At 43.4% G+C, this 17106-nt stretch overlaps 1 protein-coding gene across 12 annotated transcripts in view; it reads left to right on the top strand.

Annotated features, from left to right (window-relative positions):
* Positions 1-17106, top strand: part of MAP3K4 (mitogen-activated protein kinase kinase kinase 4) — a 150260-nt gene that overhangs the window by 115740 nt on the left and 17414 nt on the right. For 4 of the 12 annotated variants that reach the window (XR_014311382.1, XR_014311384.1, XM_082729492.1 and 1 more), the window contains exons 7-16: positions 2211-2327; positions 3765-3864; positions 3965-4048; positions 5598-5864; positions 7265-7414; positions 9370-9531; positions 10145-10278; positions 10914-10992; positions 11747-11825; positions 15582-15678. Coding sequence is in view for 8 of the 12 variants with exons in the window: in XM_082729492.1 (XP_082585618.1) it covers positions 2211-2327; positions 3765-3864; positions 3965-4048; positions 5598-5864; positions 7265-7414; positions 9370-9531; positions 10145-10278; positions 10914-10992; positions 11747-11825; positions 15582-15678 (1269 nt within the window). In the remaining 4 variants the exon portion in view is untranslated. Of the gene's footprint in view, positions 1-2210; positions 2328-3764; positions 3865-3964; positions 4049-5597; positions 5865-7264; positions 7415-9369; positions 9532-10144; positions 10279-10913; positions 10993-11746; positions 11826-15581; positions 15679-16495; positions 16640-17106 lie in introns of all 12 variants that reach the window. The other 8 variants (XM_082729489.1, XM_082729490.1, XM_082729496.1 and 5 more) reach the window with 3 other exon arrangements.

Here is a 17106-nt window from a genome sequence, read left to right as displayed (position 1 = left end):
ATTTCCTCCTGTCAGTTTCCTTGTTTCTGTTGCTCTGCCCTCAGGTCTGTGCGGTGGGGGCTCTGGCCTTGGCCTGCCCCAGCCTTGCTCCGAGCAGCTCACAGGCTTTCCAGGCCCCGCTGAGGGCCTGGTTCAGGCCATGGTCCTCGCTGGGCCAAGCCTGTAGTGTCATCACGACACCCATCTCCTTTACGTGCTGTTTCGCTCAGGTTCCATCAGTCTCCCTGCCATCCCTGACTGCTCTCTCTGTCTCACACGCTACCGCCGATCCTTCAGGAAAGATCCAGAATCTGACCCCTCCACACCACTTCCACCACTTCCCGTTGCCACTCTTGCCAGGCTGTTCCTTCTCACGTGACTGCGGGCGCTCTCCAGGAGTCTCTGTGTTCAGCTCTTCGTCCCTTTGGTCCGCTCTCAGCACTATAGCCAGGGGTCTTGCTCACAGCACCTCAGACCATTTCCCCCTCTGTTCCAAAGACTCCTGGCTTCCCTGCTTCCTTGGTGAGAGTGGGAGTGAACGCGACTCCTCCGGCGGGGCACAGTCCGCCCTGTCTCCGGGCCACTGTCGCCCTCCCCTCCCTGGCTCCCCTGGGGATCGTGTTCCCGGGTGGGGCATGCTCCTGCCTCGGGTCCTTTGCACTTGGTGCTCCCTGTCCTGTCCATGGCCTGCTCTTCCCATGCTTTCTTTCATGACCCATTTTGTACTCCCTTTGGGTCTTTGTCTTAATGTCATCTTCCCCATATTTGATGTGGCAGTTCCTTCTCACGAGCACTTCTGAGTTCCCTGCCCTGGTTTATTTCTCTCCGTAGCACTTAACAGTATCTGAACTATATCTTTTTCTTTTTTATTTCTTGTTTTATTCTCTATTCACTGGAGGGATTTTTTTTTTTTTTTAAAGATTTTATTTATTTGACAGAGGGAGAGATCCCAAGTAGGCAGAGAGGCAGGCAGAGAGAGAGGGGGAAGCAGGCTCCCTCTTGAGCAGAGAGCCCGATGCAGGGCTCGATCCCAGGATTCTAGGATCATGACCTGAGCCAAAGGCAGAGGCTTTAACCCACTTAGCTACCCAGGCGCTCCCACTGGAGGGATTTTTATCTGTTCTGCTCCCTGCTACTTAGTACATAACCGATGCTCAGTGTTTGTGGGGTAAACCCGTCGTGGATATTCTTGTATACTGTTGTTCTTGACAGTGGGTTTGTAATCGGGTCCCACCGGGTTACTTTTAAAGCCCGGCCTCTTTGCCCACCAAACAAAGGTCGAGTTAGCATGACACACGAAGCCTTCCCCGTGTGGCCCCAGTGGACTTTCTCAGTCTTACTCTCGGACTTACTTCTCAGCCACCTCTGTGCTCCTTTCACATTGTGCAGTTTCTTTTTACAGCGGGTCTCTTGCTTAACACAGCGTCACGCCTTTTGCTCATATTCATTCTTCTTCCTGGACTTTCCTTCCCTCCTCCATTCCCTTCCTGACCGAGCTTCCCTTCCCACTGCTCTTGTCTGGCTTCCGCTCTGCATTGCCTGCGGGCCCGGTGCAGCCAGGCCTGCGCCTGGGTTCGGTCTCCTCTGATGAGTCCTTTGACCCTGTTTCAGTGTCTTTTACTAGCTAGGAGTTCCTTTCCTTGAGTGAAGAGGTCAGGAAGCTGCTGGTGAATCTTTACTATACGGATTCAGTTTTGTTTCATACACTTGGGCTCACATTTTAACCCTAGCATTTAGATTGTGTACTCGATGAGAAGCATCGACTGTAGGCAATATTTCACGTTGATGGACGATGGAAAGCGAATTGTGAGGGAAATTTGTAAAAACAGGTGCATTTAAGAAATTCACTTTGTTTTTCTTGTGCTGTCATTTAGTTTATTAAGCTTTTAAAAACAGCTTGCTTTAGATATGTATTCAAGATTATTTTATACCATTTTGGACATTTAAGATGAGAATTACACTTTTACAATAATTATATAGCTGCTCTGAATATAATTTAAGGTTTTAAGGTTTATGATAAAACCATAGAAATAGAACAAATATAGATACTTGTCCATAAATGGGAGAGTTCCTCTTTTTCACATGCATCATGATTTTATGTAGAGGAAAATTCTTACTGTTTTTGATTTTCAAACTATTAAAACAGTAGGTGACCCTTTCACTATCTTTTTCAAGAATTACGCAAGGACAGTTTTTCTTCCCTGGTTTACTTTTGTGTCCTTGTTTCCTAGTGACATCGCGGGGATGCTGCTCAAGTCGACGGGAAGTTTTTTAGAGGTCGGCTTGCAGGAGAGCTGCGCGGAGTTCTGGACCAGCGCTGATGACAGCAGTGCCTCTGACGAAATCAGGTACCTTCATGGAGTTCTGCTTGTGGCGATGAGTCTAGAATGGGCCCCATTCCAACCCAAGCATGTTGGACCTTAGGCATTTCCATAGGAGACCTAAAGATTTCTATTTATTGCTGTTTTATCTTTTCATGGGCTTGCTTAGGATTTTCTGTGAAATTTTCTTGGAAGATGAACTTTGAATTTAGTTAGCCTAACAAAAATAGTGACTTTAGAGAAAGGGAGAGACAGTGTAAGTTGACTAAAAATGAGTAGAGCGAATTCATCCTTCTGTCCTAGAATGTCTCCAATTCAATACTCATGCTTCTGTCTCACCTTTGTAGCAGTCCACTACTACATTTAATTGGCACTTGGCACATTTCTGTTTTTATGCATGGCTTCTTCCTTCTGTTGGACTTGAAGCTTGAATACATGAAACCATGCCTTACACATCTGTTGCATTTCTTCCACTGTCATGAGATAGTATTCAGGTTGGATCAGGTTCAGTTGCTGTTTCTGTGGGATTGTCAGCCATACGACTCTTCCGTGACCAATTACTAGCTGTATTGTATGATTCAAACTTAGGAAACATTCAGGGGGAGCTGACTTCTCTAGAGCTGAAATGGTTGCTCTCATCATCCAAAATTGGATGAGAAACACATTTTGGGTTCAGAACACCTGAAATGTCATCGTGCTAGGATTAAAGCAAGAAGCGTTCACACAGGTTCTTAACCTGGGACAGTGCTGAAGAGCCGAGACTCAGAATGAGTCCATTTCTAGAAGGTCCTGCAGTTTTGAGAGCCAGCGCAGTGACTTTCAAAATTCTGAATAAGCAGGGAAAATTGGAGATCAGAGGTGGTGAAGTAGAGAACAGCTCTGATGGTGCTCTGGTTGTTTCCGAGCAATGTGCAGTGGGTGACGGGGCTGGCTCTTCCCGGCCCCAGCGAGCTGAGGTGCGATCCCGCTCATCTCTAACCCAGTTGCCACTCGTGCTGGCACACTGGTGGCCTGCGGGCAGCAGTGATGGGCGTGCTTACACACAGGAGTCCCGGAGCACCATATAAGACAGTTCTTTGAGAGAAGCCGGTTGTTAAATGTTCACCAGCCCGCCACGGCATGCATATATTCCTTTTTAGTAAGATCCTGAGCTGGGAGTCAATGTAAGAACTTTTTCTCAAACTCTGAGAAATCGTTGTAAGGAAATCTTTCGAAAATTAAGCTTACTGTTATTTGAAGGTTATTGTGTGTGCCTTATTTATTTGAAGAATACAAGTACTTTCTAGAAAACTGCAAGAGAGCAAGCTTCTGAATATTTCAAGTACATTCTCAATAATTGCTTGCTCCCATTTATCCAGATCTTCACTCTTTATTAGTGTGATTTAGAATTTGCTTCATCTTTATTGCTGTCTATTTCTTAATGTACTCTAATGCACTCTAACTGGATTTTCATCAACTTGGCAGGAGATCGGTTATAGAGATTAGTCGAGCACTGAAGGAGCTCTTTCACGAAGCTAGGGAAAGAGCCTCCAAAGCACTTGGATTTGCTAAAATGTTGAGAAAGGTGAGTTAACTATCCCAATTTATTTTTAAAAATTTTTCTTTTGCCTTATTTTTTTTAACAAGCTAACCCTAAAGAAGTTTCTTTGTAACTGTGATCCTAGGACCTGGAGATAGCAGCAGAGTTCATATTTTCAGCCCCAGTTAGAGACCTTCTGGACGTTCTGAAATCAAAACAGTATGTTAAGGTAAGTATTAAAGATGGTATAATTGGAATATTATGCCTTTCTTGTTTTTTTCTAAAACGGGAAAACCTTCTCTTCTTGGTCCGTGTAGTAAATATTTTAGGCTTTGCTGGCTATATATTGATCCCAGTAATAAGACTTTCTCATAATTTTTCAATGAAATAATCAGAAAAACAAAGTTTTTTGTATTTACTAACTTACTATTAGAATGCAGGTAAAGTAGCCAAATATTTATTCATACTGTATTAAAATTAGTTGGGATGCCTGGGTGGCTCAGTTGTTAAGCGGCTGCCTTCTGCTCAGGTCACAGTCCCAGGGTCCGGGGATCGAGGCTGGTGTTGGGCTTCCTCCTCTGTGGGAAGCCTGCTTCTCTCTCTCGCTCTCCCCATGCTTATGTTCTCTCTCTCGCTGTCTTTCTCTCTGTCAAATAAAGAAAATCTTTTTTTTTTTTTTTTTAAGATTTTCTTTATTTGACAGACAGAGATCACAAGTAGGCAGAGAGGCAGGCAGAGAGAGAGAGAGAAAGAGGAGGAAGCAGGCTCCTTGCTGAGCAGAGAGCCCGATGCGGTGCTCGATCCCAGGACCCTGAGATTATGACCTGAGCCGGAGGCAGAGGCTTAACCCACTGGGCCACCCAGGTGCCCCAAAATAACTGATTTTTTAAAAGATTTTATTCATTTATTTGAGAGAGAGGAAGAGAGCATGCACATGTGGGTGTGTGTACCTGGGGAGACGGGACAGAGAGGGGGGGGGGGAAGCCGACTCTCCACTGAGCAGGGAGCCCGATATGGGGCTTGATCCCAGACCTGAGCCGAAGGCAGATGCTTAACTGACTGAACCACCCAGGCACCCCTAATAATTGATTTTTAAGTCGTTTTTTTGTTTTTACCCTTACATTTTCTGAAACACTTCAGAGTTTTTACAGGGACTTCGGCCTTCAGTGCCCGACTCATCACTAGAGCCCCTGAGTCCTCATCTTTGCTACCGTTTGTTTGAGACTTAGTACTTAGATTCTGTGTATGATATTGTTCCTGGGAATTTGGTCCCAGGCCCACAGTTTTATCCTCCCTGCAGTTACTGTGATTTGCACAACAGTGTCATGTATGTGCTTCTTGTTAAAGTGATCTTTAAAAGGCTTCTTAGGATGTCCCCACCAAAAATGATTAGTGACTCCGTACTAATTTTTTTTGCCTTTTTGCTTAGTCAGGTGACCTTCCGTAAGCATCACAAAGTAGCACTGACAAGTTGCTTTAGGCTGGCGTTCCTCCCCTGACGGGTGTTTTCTTGCTACTTGAAAATAAAGCAGTTAGAGGACGCTCAGTGAGTGGAGAAGCCTTCCCAGGCCTCCCGCACAGCACTCCCGTGCTCCGCCCCAGCCTGCCCCAGCCTGCCCCAGTCCTGCTCCAGTCACAGGGGACTGGGGCTCCCTGCAGTGTCCTCAGCACTGGCTCCCCGCACCCAACTGTCTTTGTCTAGTTCTGTATATTTCAAATAACACTTTTATAACATGTGACATTCCCCAGTCTAAGACGTGGGATCATTTCTTCTGCAGGTACAGATTCCTGGCTTAGAAAACTTGCAGGTGTTTGTTCCAGGCAATCTTGCCATGGAGAAGAGCACTATTTTGCAGTTCCTCAATGCAGCCGCGGGAAAGGATTGCTCGAAAGAGTCAGATGACGCCCTGATTGATGCCCATCTCCTGCTCACCAAGCACAGTGACCGCACTCTGGGTCCGGAAGACAGCTGGGCCACGTGGGAAGCTCAGCCGGTCAAAATCGTGCCTCAGGTGGAGACTGTTGACACCCTGAGAAGCATGCAGGTGTGCCACTCCCAGTCCCATGTCCACGCCTCCCACCCCTACCTTGAAGCAGGATTACTTTCTGAAAATATTTTTAGGGAAAATAAGTTGTTAGCAGCTCCTGAGTGATTGGTTTAACTGCCATAGTCGTCTCAAGTGTAGACCTCCCCAAAATACGCCTCAATGTTCCAAAAATGTTATATCACAACTTGTACTAAAACGTTCCTTCAAATTCTGTGTGTTAAATTGTATTGGATTATTGGGAATCTATATCTTTCCTTAGTTCAGCCGTGATCTGTATGCTCATGATCTAAAAGGAATTCTCTCCCTCATTTAATTTGCAATTCGAAAATTCTGCTTCTTCACATACTCTGGTTTACTTGTTGTTAGTTAACATTGTAGTAAAGGCTACAATGCTACCTACCCACCCAATGGGGATCCCATGGTGATTTGTAGAATTCATTGATTGAAACCCGTGGGAAGGCTCTCGTGTTGTCTGTGTTCCCCTCGGGACAGTGGTGCTGAGGGCTCGCGTGCGCCTCAGACGGGCGACAGACGGGCCCGACCAGCGTTGAGCACACTGGCTTACTGTCCTCTTGACTTCACACGATCTCTCCGCTTGTGCTCCGTGTGTCACCAGATGCTGCTCTGGCCACTCAGTTGTTGAAACCAGAATGTGACAGTTAACATAGACTCATCTTTTTACCCTGCCTGCTCATCACCAGCCCTAACACACCTGAAGCGTTTCCCGTCAGTGACACTTTCCCTGCAGCCAGAGCCACTGCCATGGTCAGACTTTGTCATCCGGGTCCTGACCCAGTCTGGTGTCTGACTTTCAGTTCCGTGCCTCCAGGTCTGTGTGTGTGCGTGTGCACCATGTGCACACGTGTGTTTTGGTACTCTGAGATGACCGTTATACGTAACTCTGATCACATCACCCACACTTCTATGCAAGATACTGCAGTGACTGTCACTTAGAAGAAAAAGATAACAAAGTGTCGATTTTGTCTGTCTCGTGGAAGGCAACTCATCTCACCCTCTCTTAGTCCTGCATTTTCCAGCTTCACAGGCCGCTCCAACACACACGCACATACACGAACACATGCACTCACACATGCACACACGCACACTGCTGCAGGAGTCTGAGTCACTCGCAGTTCTAGGATGTTTGAGAGACGCTGTGCCTGCACGATTCCATGGGATTCTTCCGCGTTGTGGGGAGACCTCAGACGGCAGTGCCCGCTGCAGCGCACGGCTCCCACCGCAGGGAGCAGCTGTGCTCGCAAACTCCTTTCTGACCCCGGGGCTCCTGGCCTGGCCGCCCTGACGAGGTTGGCGTTGTTTTGGGGCTAGGGATTGACCTAGAGCGGGAAGCAGGAGGTGGGCCTGTTTTTAAGCCCTGTGCTGGATTCTCCTCCCAGGTGGATAATCTTTTACTAGTGGTCATGCAGTCGGCCCAGCTCACCAGCCAGAGAAAAACCTTCCAGCCGTCCATCGAGGGACTCCTGACTCTCCGCCAGGAGCAGACATCCAGTCAGCCGGTCATTGCCAGAGCTTTGCAGCAGCTAAAGGTACATCACCACCACTCTGCCGAGCTCCTTGATTCGTGTGTGGAGGTGGCACTGGGAAGGCTTTTGTGGGCGACAGTGTCATCCTACCCGAGGGACCTGAAGTCTTACGTGGCTGCTAACCATTCTCCCTCTTCGCGGTACACCTTGTACCGTGTCTTCACTGCAGCCTCCCAGATCTCTCTGGGAACTGTAGAATGTTGGAATTGGAAGGGATAGAATTTTGATCAGATATGTGACTTCTGAATGGCCGCATGGTTGGTTAGTAGCCAGGCTGATACTGGAATTTAGGTCTCTTCACTCCGATTGCAGGTTTCTTTCTTCTTTGGCAGTCAGGAGTGTTTGCTAGAGGTACTCCAAATTTGTAATGTGTGACCAAAGAGGAGATTTATTTCTTTTATTTAACTGATGATAATCTAGCCAAATTAAATGTAGTAGAGTAAGACGCTTGTAGACAGGCACTAGGCGTTCAGAGTTCAGGGCAAACCAGAGCCTCACCTTTTCCCATTATTTCCTGTTTTTGCCATGTCTGCCTTGTTTTCTGTTCATTGGTCTTGGTCTGAACCACGCTTACCACAGCCCATCAGTTATACCAACTTCGTCACATTAGGGCTTGACTTCTTGAAGAAGAAGCACTTCTTGAAACCATAAGTAGTTTGATAAGCGATTGTTTCTTCTGTCAGGCTGACCTGTCTCATTTACCTAGAAACACGTTCTCTCATTGATTGCCATCCCACTTGAATGCCAGTGTAGGGGACTTTTGTCTTTTCTTTTAGTTTAAGTCCATAGACTGGAGAGTGCAGAATTCTGTAAGATACTGATTATTCTTGAGTGTAAGGAATTTGGTGAATTCAGTGCAACCTGAGCTAGCACTGAAGTACTGAACGGGGAGACATTAGATCCTCGTGGTCGCATCTGGGAGTTGCCATCGTGGAGGCATTTCACTTTGGAGGATTTCAGAAGATGAAAACTGGGAAGGAACACTTGAGCATCAGTGTCCCTGGGTCAGGGTACTGGGAATGCTTGCTGACTATCCAGTAGTCTGATTTGACTAGATCTTTTGTGTACGGTGGAAAGTCATGGAAGATAAGGCTGGTAAAATCAGGTAGGCAAAAATAAGGCTATCGAGAGCTTTGGGATTTTATTTTGTCTAAGCCTCAAAGAGTATTTGAATGTTTAGGAAGAATATTTTGGAAAAGCCTGTAGGAGGAATGCCCAGTGGAGACCATGTGTCCATATGTGTGTGTTTAAGGGTGAGTGGAAGGGGGTCCGGTTTGGGGTGATTATCGTCCTGCTTAGGGAGACAGCACAGCCTGAACTAGCACAGGGTTTTCCAGCCTCAGCAACATTGACGTTTTGGGTCAATAATTCTTTGATTTGGCAGCTGTCCTATTTCGTAGGGTGTTTAGCAGCATCTCTAATCGCTACACGCTAGTTGCCAGTAGATTTCTTATCCCATCTCCCCAAGTTGACAACCAAAATAAGATTGCCCATGTCCCCTTGCGTAAAATTGACCCCAACTGAGACCCCAACTGAGAACCGCTGAACTAGGGAGTGGCAGGGAGACATGAAGGAAGATACAGCGTTCCTGTTGGATTGAATTCCTGTTCAGTGGAAATCATACTTCAGCTACTGCCCAGGGGAAAAAGCAGCTGGTGGTTGATACACAAAATATTAAAGATGAAAGCATCTATTCAAAGACCACAATGAGGCATTATCATTTCAAATGGATGTTTTTCTGCTTTTATTTCATAAGGTGTTAAAGAATACCTAATACAAATTAAAGCAAAATAAATAAAAAATACATTTCCTTTGTTTTTGAGTGACCAGAATAAATATGGTCAAAATATATCATGGTGGTTAATGTCTGTGATGATGAAAGAAATCTTCCTCTAAAATACAGTTAAGTACCAGGTGATTTGCTTTGTTTGGATTAATTATGGTTTGGGACTCTTTAGAATGATGCACTAGAGCTTTGCAACAGAATAAGCGATGCCATTGACCAAGTGGACCACATGTTCACTTCAGAATTCGATGCCGAAGTCGATGAGTCTGAGTCCGTCACGTTGCAGCAGTACTACCGGGAAGCGATGATTCAGGGTTACAACTTTGGGTTCGAGGTAGGTACAAAATAAGGGGAAAAGCACAGTGTAATTTCACAGTTGCTCTGTAACTTACTGAATGCGTGAGGAATCTTGTACAGCAAATCAGCTTACTGGTTGTAATCCCAGCTCGTCAGGAATGTCACCCTATCCATTGCTGAGTATCGCAAATGTTGGTTTCCTTTTAAGTTGTCAGCAGTTTCCCAGTTTTCATTTTGTGCTACTGTGTGTAAGCTCTCTACTTACATTTTAAAAGCCTTCTTGAAGAGATGTTTAATATCATGAAAGTGCATTCATAATTTAAACTTATGGGTAAAACATTGGTGAAACTGCATTTTAAGACATAATATCTATAACTCTTGATACTCTTTAAAAAAATTATTATGATGTCCAATTAGCCAACATACAGCACCTCATTTGTTCTTGACAAAGTGTTCAGTGAAGAGCACTGGCTGTTATACCCAACTAATCAGTTGTTGAACTTTTCCTACTCTTGAAAATATTTGAGTTTTATTTGGTTTTTGCTTTTTGTTTTTAGAAAAATGACATTAAACATGAGGCATTGTAGTGTTTAGATATTTGTATTTGTATAGTCATTACTTCTTTTGATATATACAATATCTTCTTACAGTATCATAAAGAAGTTGTTCGTTTGATGTCTGGAGAGTTTAGACAGAAGATAGGAGACAAATATATAAGCTTTGCCCGGAAATGGATGAACTATGTCCTCACTAAATGTGAGAGTGGTCGAGGTACAAGACCCAGGTAATGACCTAGTAGATGTTTCCTAGAACTGCAAGTAAGTCAGTACTTCTGCTGCAGAGAGAGAGAGAGTGTGTGTGACGCTTGGAGCAGCCTGTGAAGCTGGAAAATGCGGGAATGAGAGGGATGTGGGCATGGTAGCATTTCATATGTATGTTTTATGTGACATTTCTGAACAGATGACACAAAAAGGAGCATTTTGAAGTCGTAGATGATAGGATTTGGCTTTGTTTTATTTTTAAATGAAACTATTACCACAGAAAGCCCCGGAATATTTGGATAACTTAAAAAAAATTGTTCCATAATGAGTTCATTTTTATGGGAGTTCACAGTTTCCCTGGACAGGTCTTCTGATTGCTTTTTTTTTTTTTTTTCATTTTTTTTAACCTTCCCTCATGAAATTTAAGCCTTTTTTTAATGTAAATGGAAACAAATCGGTAACCAGTGCCTTTATTAAGAAGCTGTTTGTCCTTTTTTTCTCAACACATACTATAAATTTACTCAACCCCAGGCATTTACATAAAGTCAAAAAATGTGTTTTTTCTTAGATGATAATTTTCCAGATTACTTTTCAGCACTACTAAAACTACTACAGTGTTTTCTTCATTTTGTGACTCTTGAACTTCCTCATGTAACAGGTGGGCAACCCAAGGTTTTGACTTTCTACAAGCCATTGAACCTGCCTTTATTTCAGCTTTGCCAGAAGATGACTTCTTGGTATGGAATATTCTGGAGTTTTTTTATTATTATTATTATTATCATTATTATTGAAATAAGTTGATCACTGTTCGTGATTGTGTATTTTTGTATAGTTGTTCTTAAATATTTTTTCCTAGCTGTAATGATAACGCTGAAAGGTAAAGTACTTGTAACAGCGTAGTACAATATTCCATGCTCTTTCCTTTTATAACAGCATTGGTCAACCAGCTTAGTCAGAGGATAGCTGTGAAGCCTGGCACTTCTGAAATATTTGTCAGTTTCACATTTTATAAAGTGCTGAAGTATTAGTTGGTGCTTTTTAGCAGTTTAATGAAGAACAAGGATTAGCTGTTTCACTACATCATGCTTCATTTGAGAGCATGCCAGATGTTAAATATTATCATTGTTATTCCAGTACATTCCATCAGCTGAAAAAGACAATGGTCAACATGTGAATTCAATCCTCTTAGCCTCCGAATAGTAGAAATGATTATAGAAGTCCTTTGCTCGTGCATATTATTGCCTTATGGGGAGTTGAATGCTAACTCGCTTTTATTAATAAAAAGTGAGTGGCATATATTATTATTACTATTTTAAATTATGGGCAGTTTATGTTTAATTTTTATTTAAACTTATTGTCTTCCAAATGAACTTTGAAAGTATTTACTAAGGATAGCACAGCCTATTTCTTTTAATAGGTGGAAAGCTTAATTGTGCTGCTTGCATCCTTGAGAGAATGTACATTCTTTCCTTTGTCCTCTCCCACCCCTAGAGTCTTCAAGCCCTGATGAATGAGTGCATTGGCCATGTGATAGGAAAGCCACACAGTCCTGTTACAGGTTTGTACCTTGGTAAGACGGCCGATAGAACATTAACCCTAGCACCTCCTGGTTTGGGCAGGCCCATCACCTTACAGGTGCAGCCCCTCACGCTGTTTGAGAAGTTCTTTAACAATATCGAAGAAGATGACAGTGACAGTTATGAGGTGTGTATATGGGGACTCTGAACAGTTCTGAGTCCAGCAGGAAGATGACAGTGCCAGCAGAGGGTATGCACTGCCCCCAGCGGTGTTAGCTACACAGTTTAATTAATAACTAATGTTTTGCACATCAACAATGATTCTGTTCACCCCCTTAAAATCTCTTCTTCTGGGAAGGAAAGACTTGGAGAGACAGCTGTCTGTTAGGGAGCAAGGGCCTTTCCTGCCGTAGGTGAGTGAATCTAACTGCTCCGCCCCTTCCTCACCTCAGCACTCCTCCACAGCTAAGAATTTCGCCACTAACACTGTAAATTTTTCATTGATTTTACTTAAAAAAAAAAATACAAGTTTAAGTTATGCTATGATATACTTTCATTATAGTGTTTAGTGTACAGTTTTATGGAGTATGTTGAAACTTTTAAACCAAATAGATCCGAAAAAGACTGTGTCTTCCCCCATTCTTGAGATAGTTAGTAAAAGCAAAACTATTTATATCCAATAAACATTCAGAAATGAAAGCATAGAAATTTTGAAGCAGTTTAAATTATACAAAATAAAATAATTCATAAGTGGTAAACTTACTGAGCAGGAACTATATATTCAAGGGTGCTTGCTAGCTTCAAAAAATCTCAGAGACCAGGTTTTAATGCTTGGTTTCACTATCTTTAAAATTTACTTAGTTACTCATTTTATACCTTTTTTTTTCTCCAAAGTCTGTTATGAAATGAAAGTTACCATTTGTAAAACTCTTTGAATATTTTATATAATGTTATAGTTTTATAACATTTCTATATTCTTATGGAACTTTTGGTTAATCATATTATCCTAAAAACTTTGGTTTTCTGATCTCCTAAAATATTTCACTAAGAATACATACATGATCAGTGATTGAGTAAAAATCACTTTTTTAAAAAAGATTTTATTTATTTATGTGAGAGAGAGCATGAGAGGGGAGATGGTCAAAGGGAGAAGCAGACTTTCCTCAGAGCTAAGAGCTCCATGTGGGACTTGATCCCAGGACTCCGGGATTATGACCTGAGCCGAAGGCAGTTACTTAACCAACTGAGCCGCTTAGGTGCTCTAAAAATCACTTTTTAAAAATACTTATCTATCATTACTTTAAAATTATTTATCCTTTATCATTATCATTTGTCACATTTATCAATTTATCATTACTTTACATTTACATTACTTGAAAATACTTAACTATCATTACTAATATAATGATATAATAACATTACTAATATTATTATAATATACTTACTAATCATTTTCATGGTAGCATAATTGCAACGTGGAGGGGTGCCTGGGTGGCTCACTCGGTTACGCGTCTGCCTTCAGCTCAGGTCCTGATCTTGGAGTCCTGGGTTCCTGCCCCGCATCAGACTCCCTGCTCAGCGGAAAGCCTGCTGCTCGCTTTCCCCCTCCCCACCCTTTGCTCTATTTCAAATAAATAAATAAAATTTAAAAAAAAATAACAACGTAGAAAGAGTATGTAGAAAAATGTAGAGAATGTACATGTAGAAAATTTCAAGGTAGAAAATACTACGGAGGAAAGCAAAAAGCAGTCGTGCTCCCACGGTGGAAGGGTAACCACTGCTAAGGCGGGATCACTCTTTACTCGTGGGCCTGTCCCCCAGCTGCTGGCGGGATGGCTGGTTACCGTGCTGCCGGGAGGCCAGAGGTGCTCCCTGTCTTCTGGGCCATGTGGCTTGGTGGAAACAGCACCGGCTGAGAGTCAGATTGCCAGACGGCCTGGTGACCTGGGGCTGCGCGTACGACATCGCTGTCACCGAGCCTGTCTGCAAGTGCTCATCAGGTGCTAACGAGGGCTCCGCATTTAGGCTTCGTAAACCCCAGCGTTCTGTGCGTGGCGGCAGTCTGCCTCCGGTTTTGTGCTGTTTCCTCACCAGGGCACTTGGAGAAAGGGAGAGCAGCCAGCTGTCCTTCCCAATGCCTGCGGTCTTCCTCTCCCTCAGCGCTACCCTCGGAAGCCCCAGCAGCAGCCTGGTAGGCAGCCTGGGTTCCGCGCACTCCTGTGGTTGTGCAGGTGCGTGTGGCCCTGCCTCCTTTATGCTCCCAGCGTCACGCAAGCATAGACAGACAGGGCCGCCGCTTCTACTGCGTGAAAGTTGGATCCCGTTGGATATTCATGTCTTGCTTTCCTTTCCTGACGACTGTAGAAGTTCCTCTCTGTCGATGGGTCGAGATCCGTCTCGTTCTCCTTACTGGCTGCCTTGTGTCCGTTAAGGGTGTGTTAATAGTTCTTTGCACCGTTTCCTTGTGAACATTTGGTTAGTTTTTGCCATGAGAAACATCTCTATAGTAAATATCACTAGTGAAATTAGAAATTAGAAATCTATTTTGTGTTTATTGACCATTTGGATTTTCTTTTTGGTGAAATGTCACAGTTTTGCAGCAGTTCGGTAGATATATTCTGAGAAGAAATTCTTTCTGTCACACATGAGGAATGGGGCAGTTTGCGTGCTTGTGTTCTAGCAGCACGTCTTTCTTTTTTTACACCTCAAGGGGGAAATTTTGTAGTGATTTTTGGCTTCAAAGTTCCCACTATTTTTGCTGAATTAAAGACATCACCTTCCTTCTGCAAACATTTTTATTGTTTTTTTTTCTCTTTTTACCTTTGTTATTGGAGTTCTTTCATTTACTATTTTAATTGTTGATATAGTGAGCCAGAGACACAAATTGCCTGAATTTTTTCTTAATAATTGCTAGATTTTTGTTTTGCAAGTTTCCCCTTCAGATCTCTCCATTTTGGGGACTTCGGTCATCTCTGTGTTATGTTATTGACAACAAACTAACTAGAACCACAAAGAAGGAAGTATTTCCATTTAGGATAAAGCATATATAGATGAAATAAAACATATGGAGTGAAATCATTCACATGAAGAGAAGAGATGACTTTTAAAAAATTAAGGAGGGTTAAGTAAGACTGAGTCAAAAGTAAGATTAAACGTGTAGGGACAAAATAGACAAAATGTAACACGTGTGCTGTGCCAGTGGTGTCTAGTTCCAGGAAAGAATTATCAGCGATTCTGTAATCACTAGGCAAAGGCCTTTTAAATTTTATCTAGTTTTTACCAGAATATTTAAACAAAGAAGAGAAGAAAACACATTCTAAAAAAGAATAACCCATTTATACCATGTCTGATCCTCCTTATTTGGTTTAAAGGAATTAAATAAAACTCTGTGTACTCGAAAATTGACTGTGGCCGTCCCTGACTCAGAACCCAAGTGAAGTGTCAGCATGGGCCAGAATCTCTCTAAGAATGTAGCCACTTCAAGAATCTTGATTAGAGAGATGTCTCATCTCAGTCTCCATCTGGGTCACATTGTTTATTTCATGTCCATTGTGTGCTTTCTCTCCAGGATTTCAGAAATATTTTTGATGGCTCAAAGTTTGAATATATAATAATACCTTTTATTAGTTCTTAAAAAATGCATATTCTACAATGTTTGTTTACATGATAATGACTTTCTTACTTACAGAACGGGTTTATTTTGGCCACCAGCAAAGTTAAGTCCCATCTCGTTTACGCGTAGTGACCTGCTTTGGCTTTTCCCTTTGACCCCTTTAACAAGTTGCCTTTGTCACTGTTGTCCCTGGCAGCTATTCATCGGAACAGCCCCCGTCCTGTGAAGGTGCCGCGGTGCCACAGCGACCCTCCTAACCCGCATCTGATCATCCCGACTCCAGAGGGATTCAGGTATTTGGCGCCTGCCTAGCCAGTCACAGTCTGGATTCTTCTCTGAGGCGCACGCTCCGCTCTGCCAGCTTCTGGACGCTTGCTCTGACCACTGAGCGGGGTTTCTGTGTTCTCGTTCATACTGTTTTAAATGCTCTGAGTTGCATTTTCTCAAAGATAGACCACAGGGAGGGCCTTACTTGCAAGAGAAAAAGACATGCAGCTTTGCCACAGACTTGTGCCTTTCCAGGTGCCCTAGGTTCTCAGCTTGTTCTTAACCTCGAACTACTAAATGCTGGCCAGCTTTGGAATAATTCTGTCTTTCTCTTTCTTTGAAAATGACCTTACAGAAACAGATTTGAGTATGCATAGATAATAAACATTTGAAAAATAATCCTAAACATCAGTGTAGAAGTGAAGAAAAACTGGAATGATCTTTCCAGTTTTGACTCTCGTGTGTGTCTATAACCTTGAAGCAACTTAAATACAGAAGCGAGTTCTGAAGCTCCAGTACAGAGTAACTCTGTGGCATCTGGTGGCATTTCTGCATCTGGACAGAGTGAGCCTTTTCTCTCCCCTGTAGAATCACTTTTTAAAAGTTAATTTTATTTGACCACAATTATTTTTCAAGGTAATTAGGAAAAGACCACAATTATTTTTCAAGGTAATTAGTTTTTTTCTTTTTTACACCTAGACCTGAATCTCAAAGGAAAATTTGCATTTTATATTTTTAAGTATTTTTTCACTTCCTCACCCTATTTTATTCTTAACTGAGAACCCCTGGAGAGTCCAGTCTGTTTTCTCGGCTGCGTTCCTGAAGCTTCTCCTCTCGTCTCAGCACCCGGAGCGTGCCTTCGGACGCGCGGAGCCACGGCAGCCCCGCTGCTGCTCCTGTCACTGCGGCCGCCGCCGCCGCTCGCCCCGGCCCCTCGGGCAGCGACTCTGCACCACCCAAACCCGCCAGCAGTGCCCATGATACCAGGTAGTCATCCCCCGCCGGCGGCATGCCTTCTCGGCCCCCTCCTGTGCACTTCCGCAGTGGGGGGAAGTGTCACCCCAGCAGGCTCGAGCACCTAGTAGCACAAGTAGATAATTTGCCTGATTAATATTTCCTCGGAGCTAACATTAACCAAAATGACCAGACTCCCTGCCAATAACAACTCTTCGGAGAGAGTGTCAGACCAAATGTTTCCACATACACCTGCTCCCCACGAAAGGGGACATGAGAATTTGGGCAAGTAGTGCCTTGAGGGGTCGGTCCCAAGGTAGCTCAGAGAAGGCTTCTAGTTAACACCATTAGGCGGGGATTTTTTAGAAGGATCACTTTTCTAACCAGATTTTCTAATTTATAGAATTATTGATTAGATGTAGTTTATGAAAATGGAAAACTGAGTTCACGGGGTTTGTATCTTTTATGGAGGACATATCCTTACTGGACAGAGCTGTCAG

Source organism: Mustela nivalis, assembly GCF_964662115.1.
Source record: "Mustela nivalis genome assembly, chromosome: 5".
Classification (NCBI taxonomy): domain Eukaryota; kingdom Metazoa; phylum Chordata; class Mammalia; order Carnivora; family Mustelidae; genus Mustela; species Mustela nivalis.
Note: the sequence above shows the minus strand (reverse complement) of the source record. Positions and strands in the feature narration are given on the sequence as shown.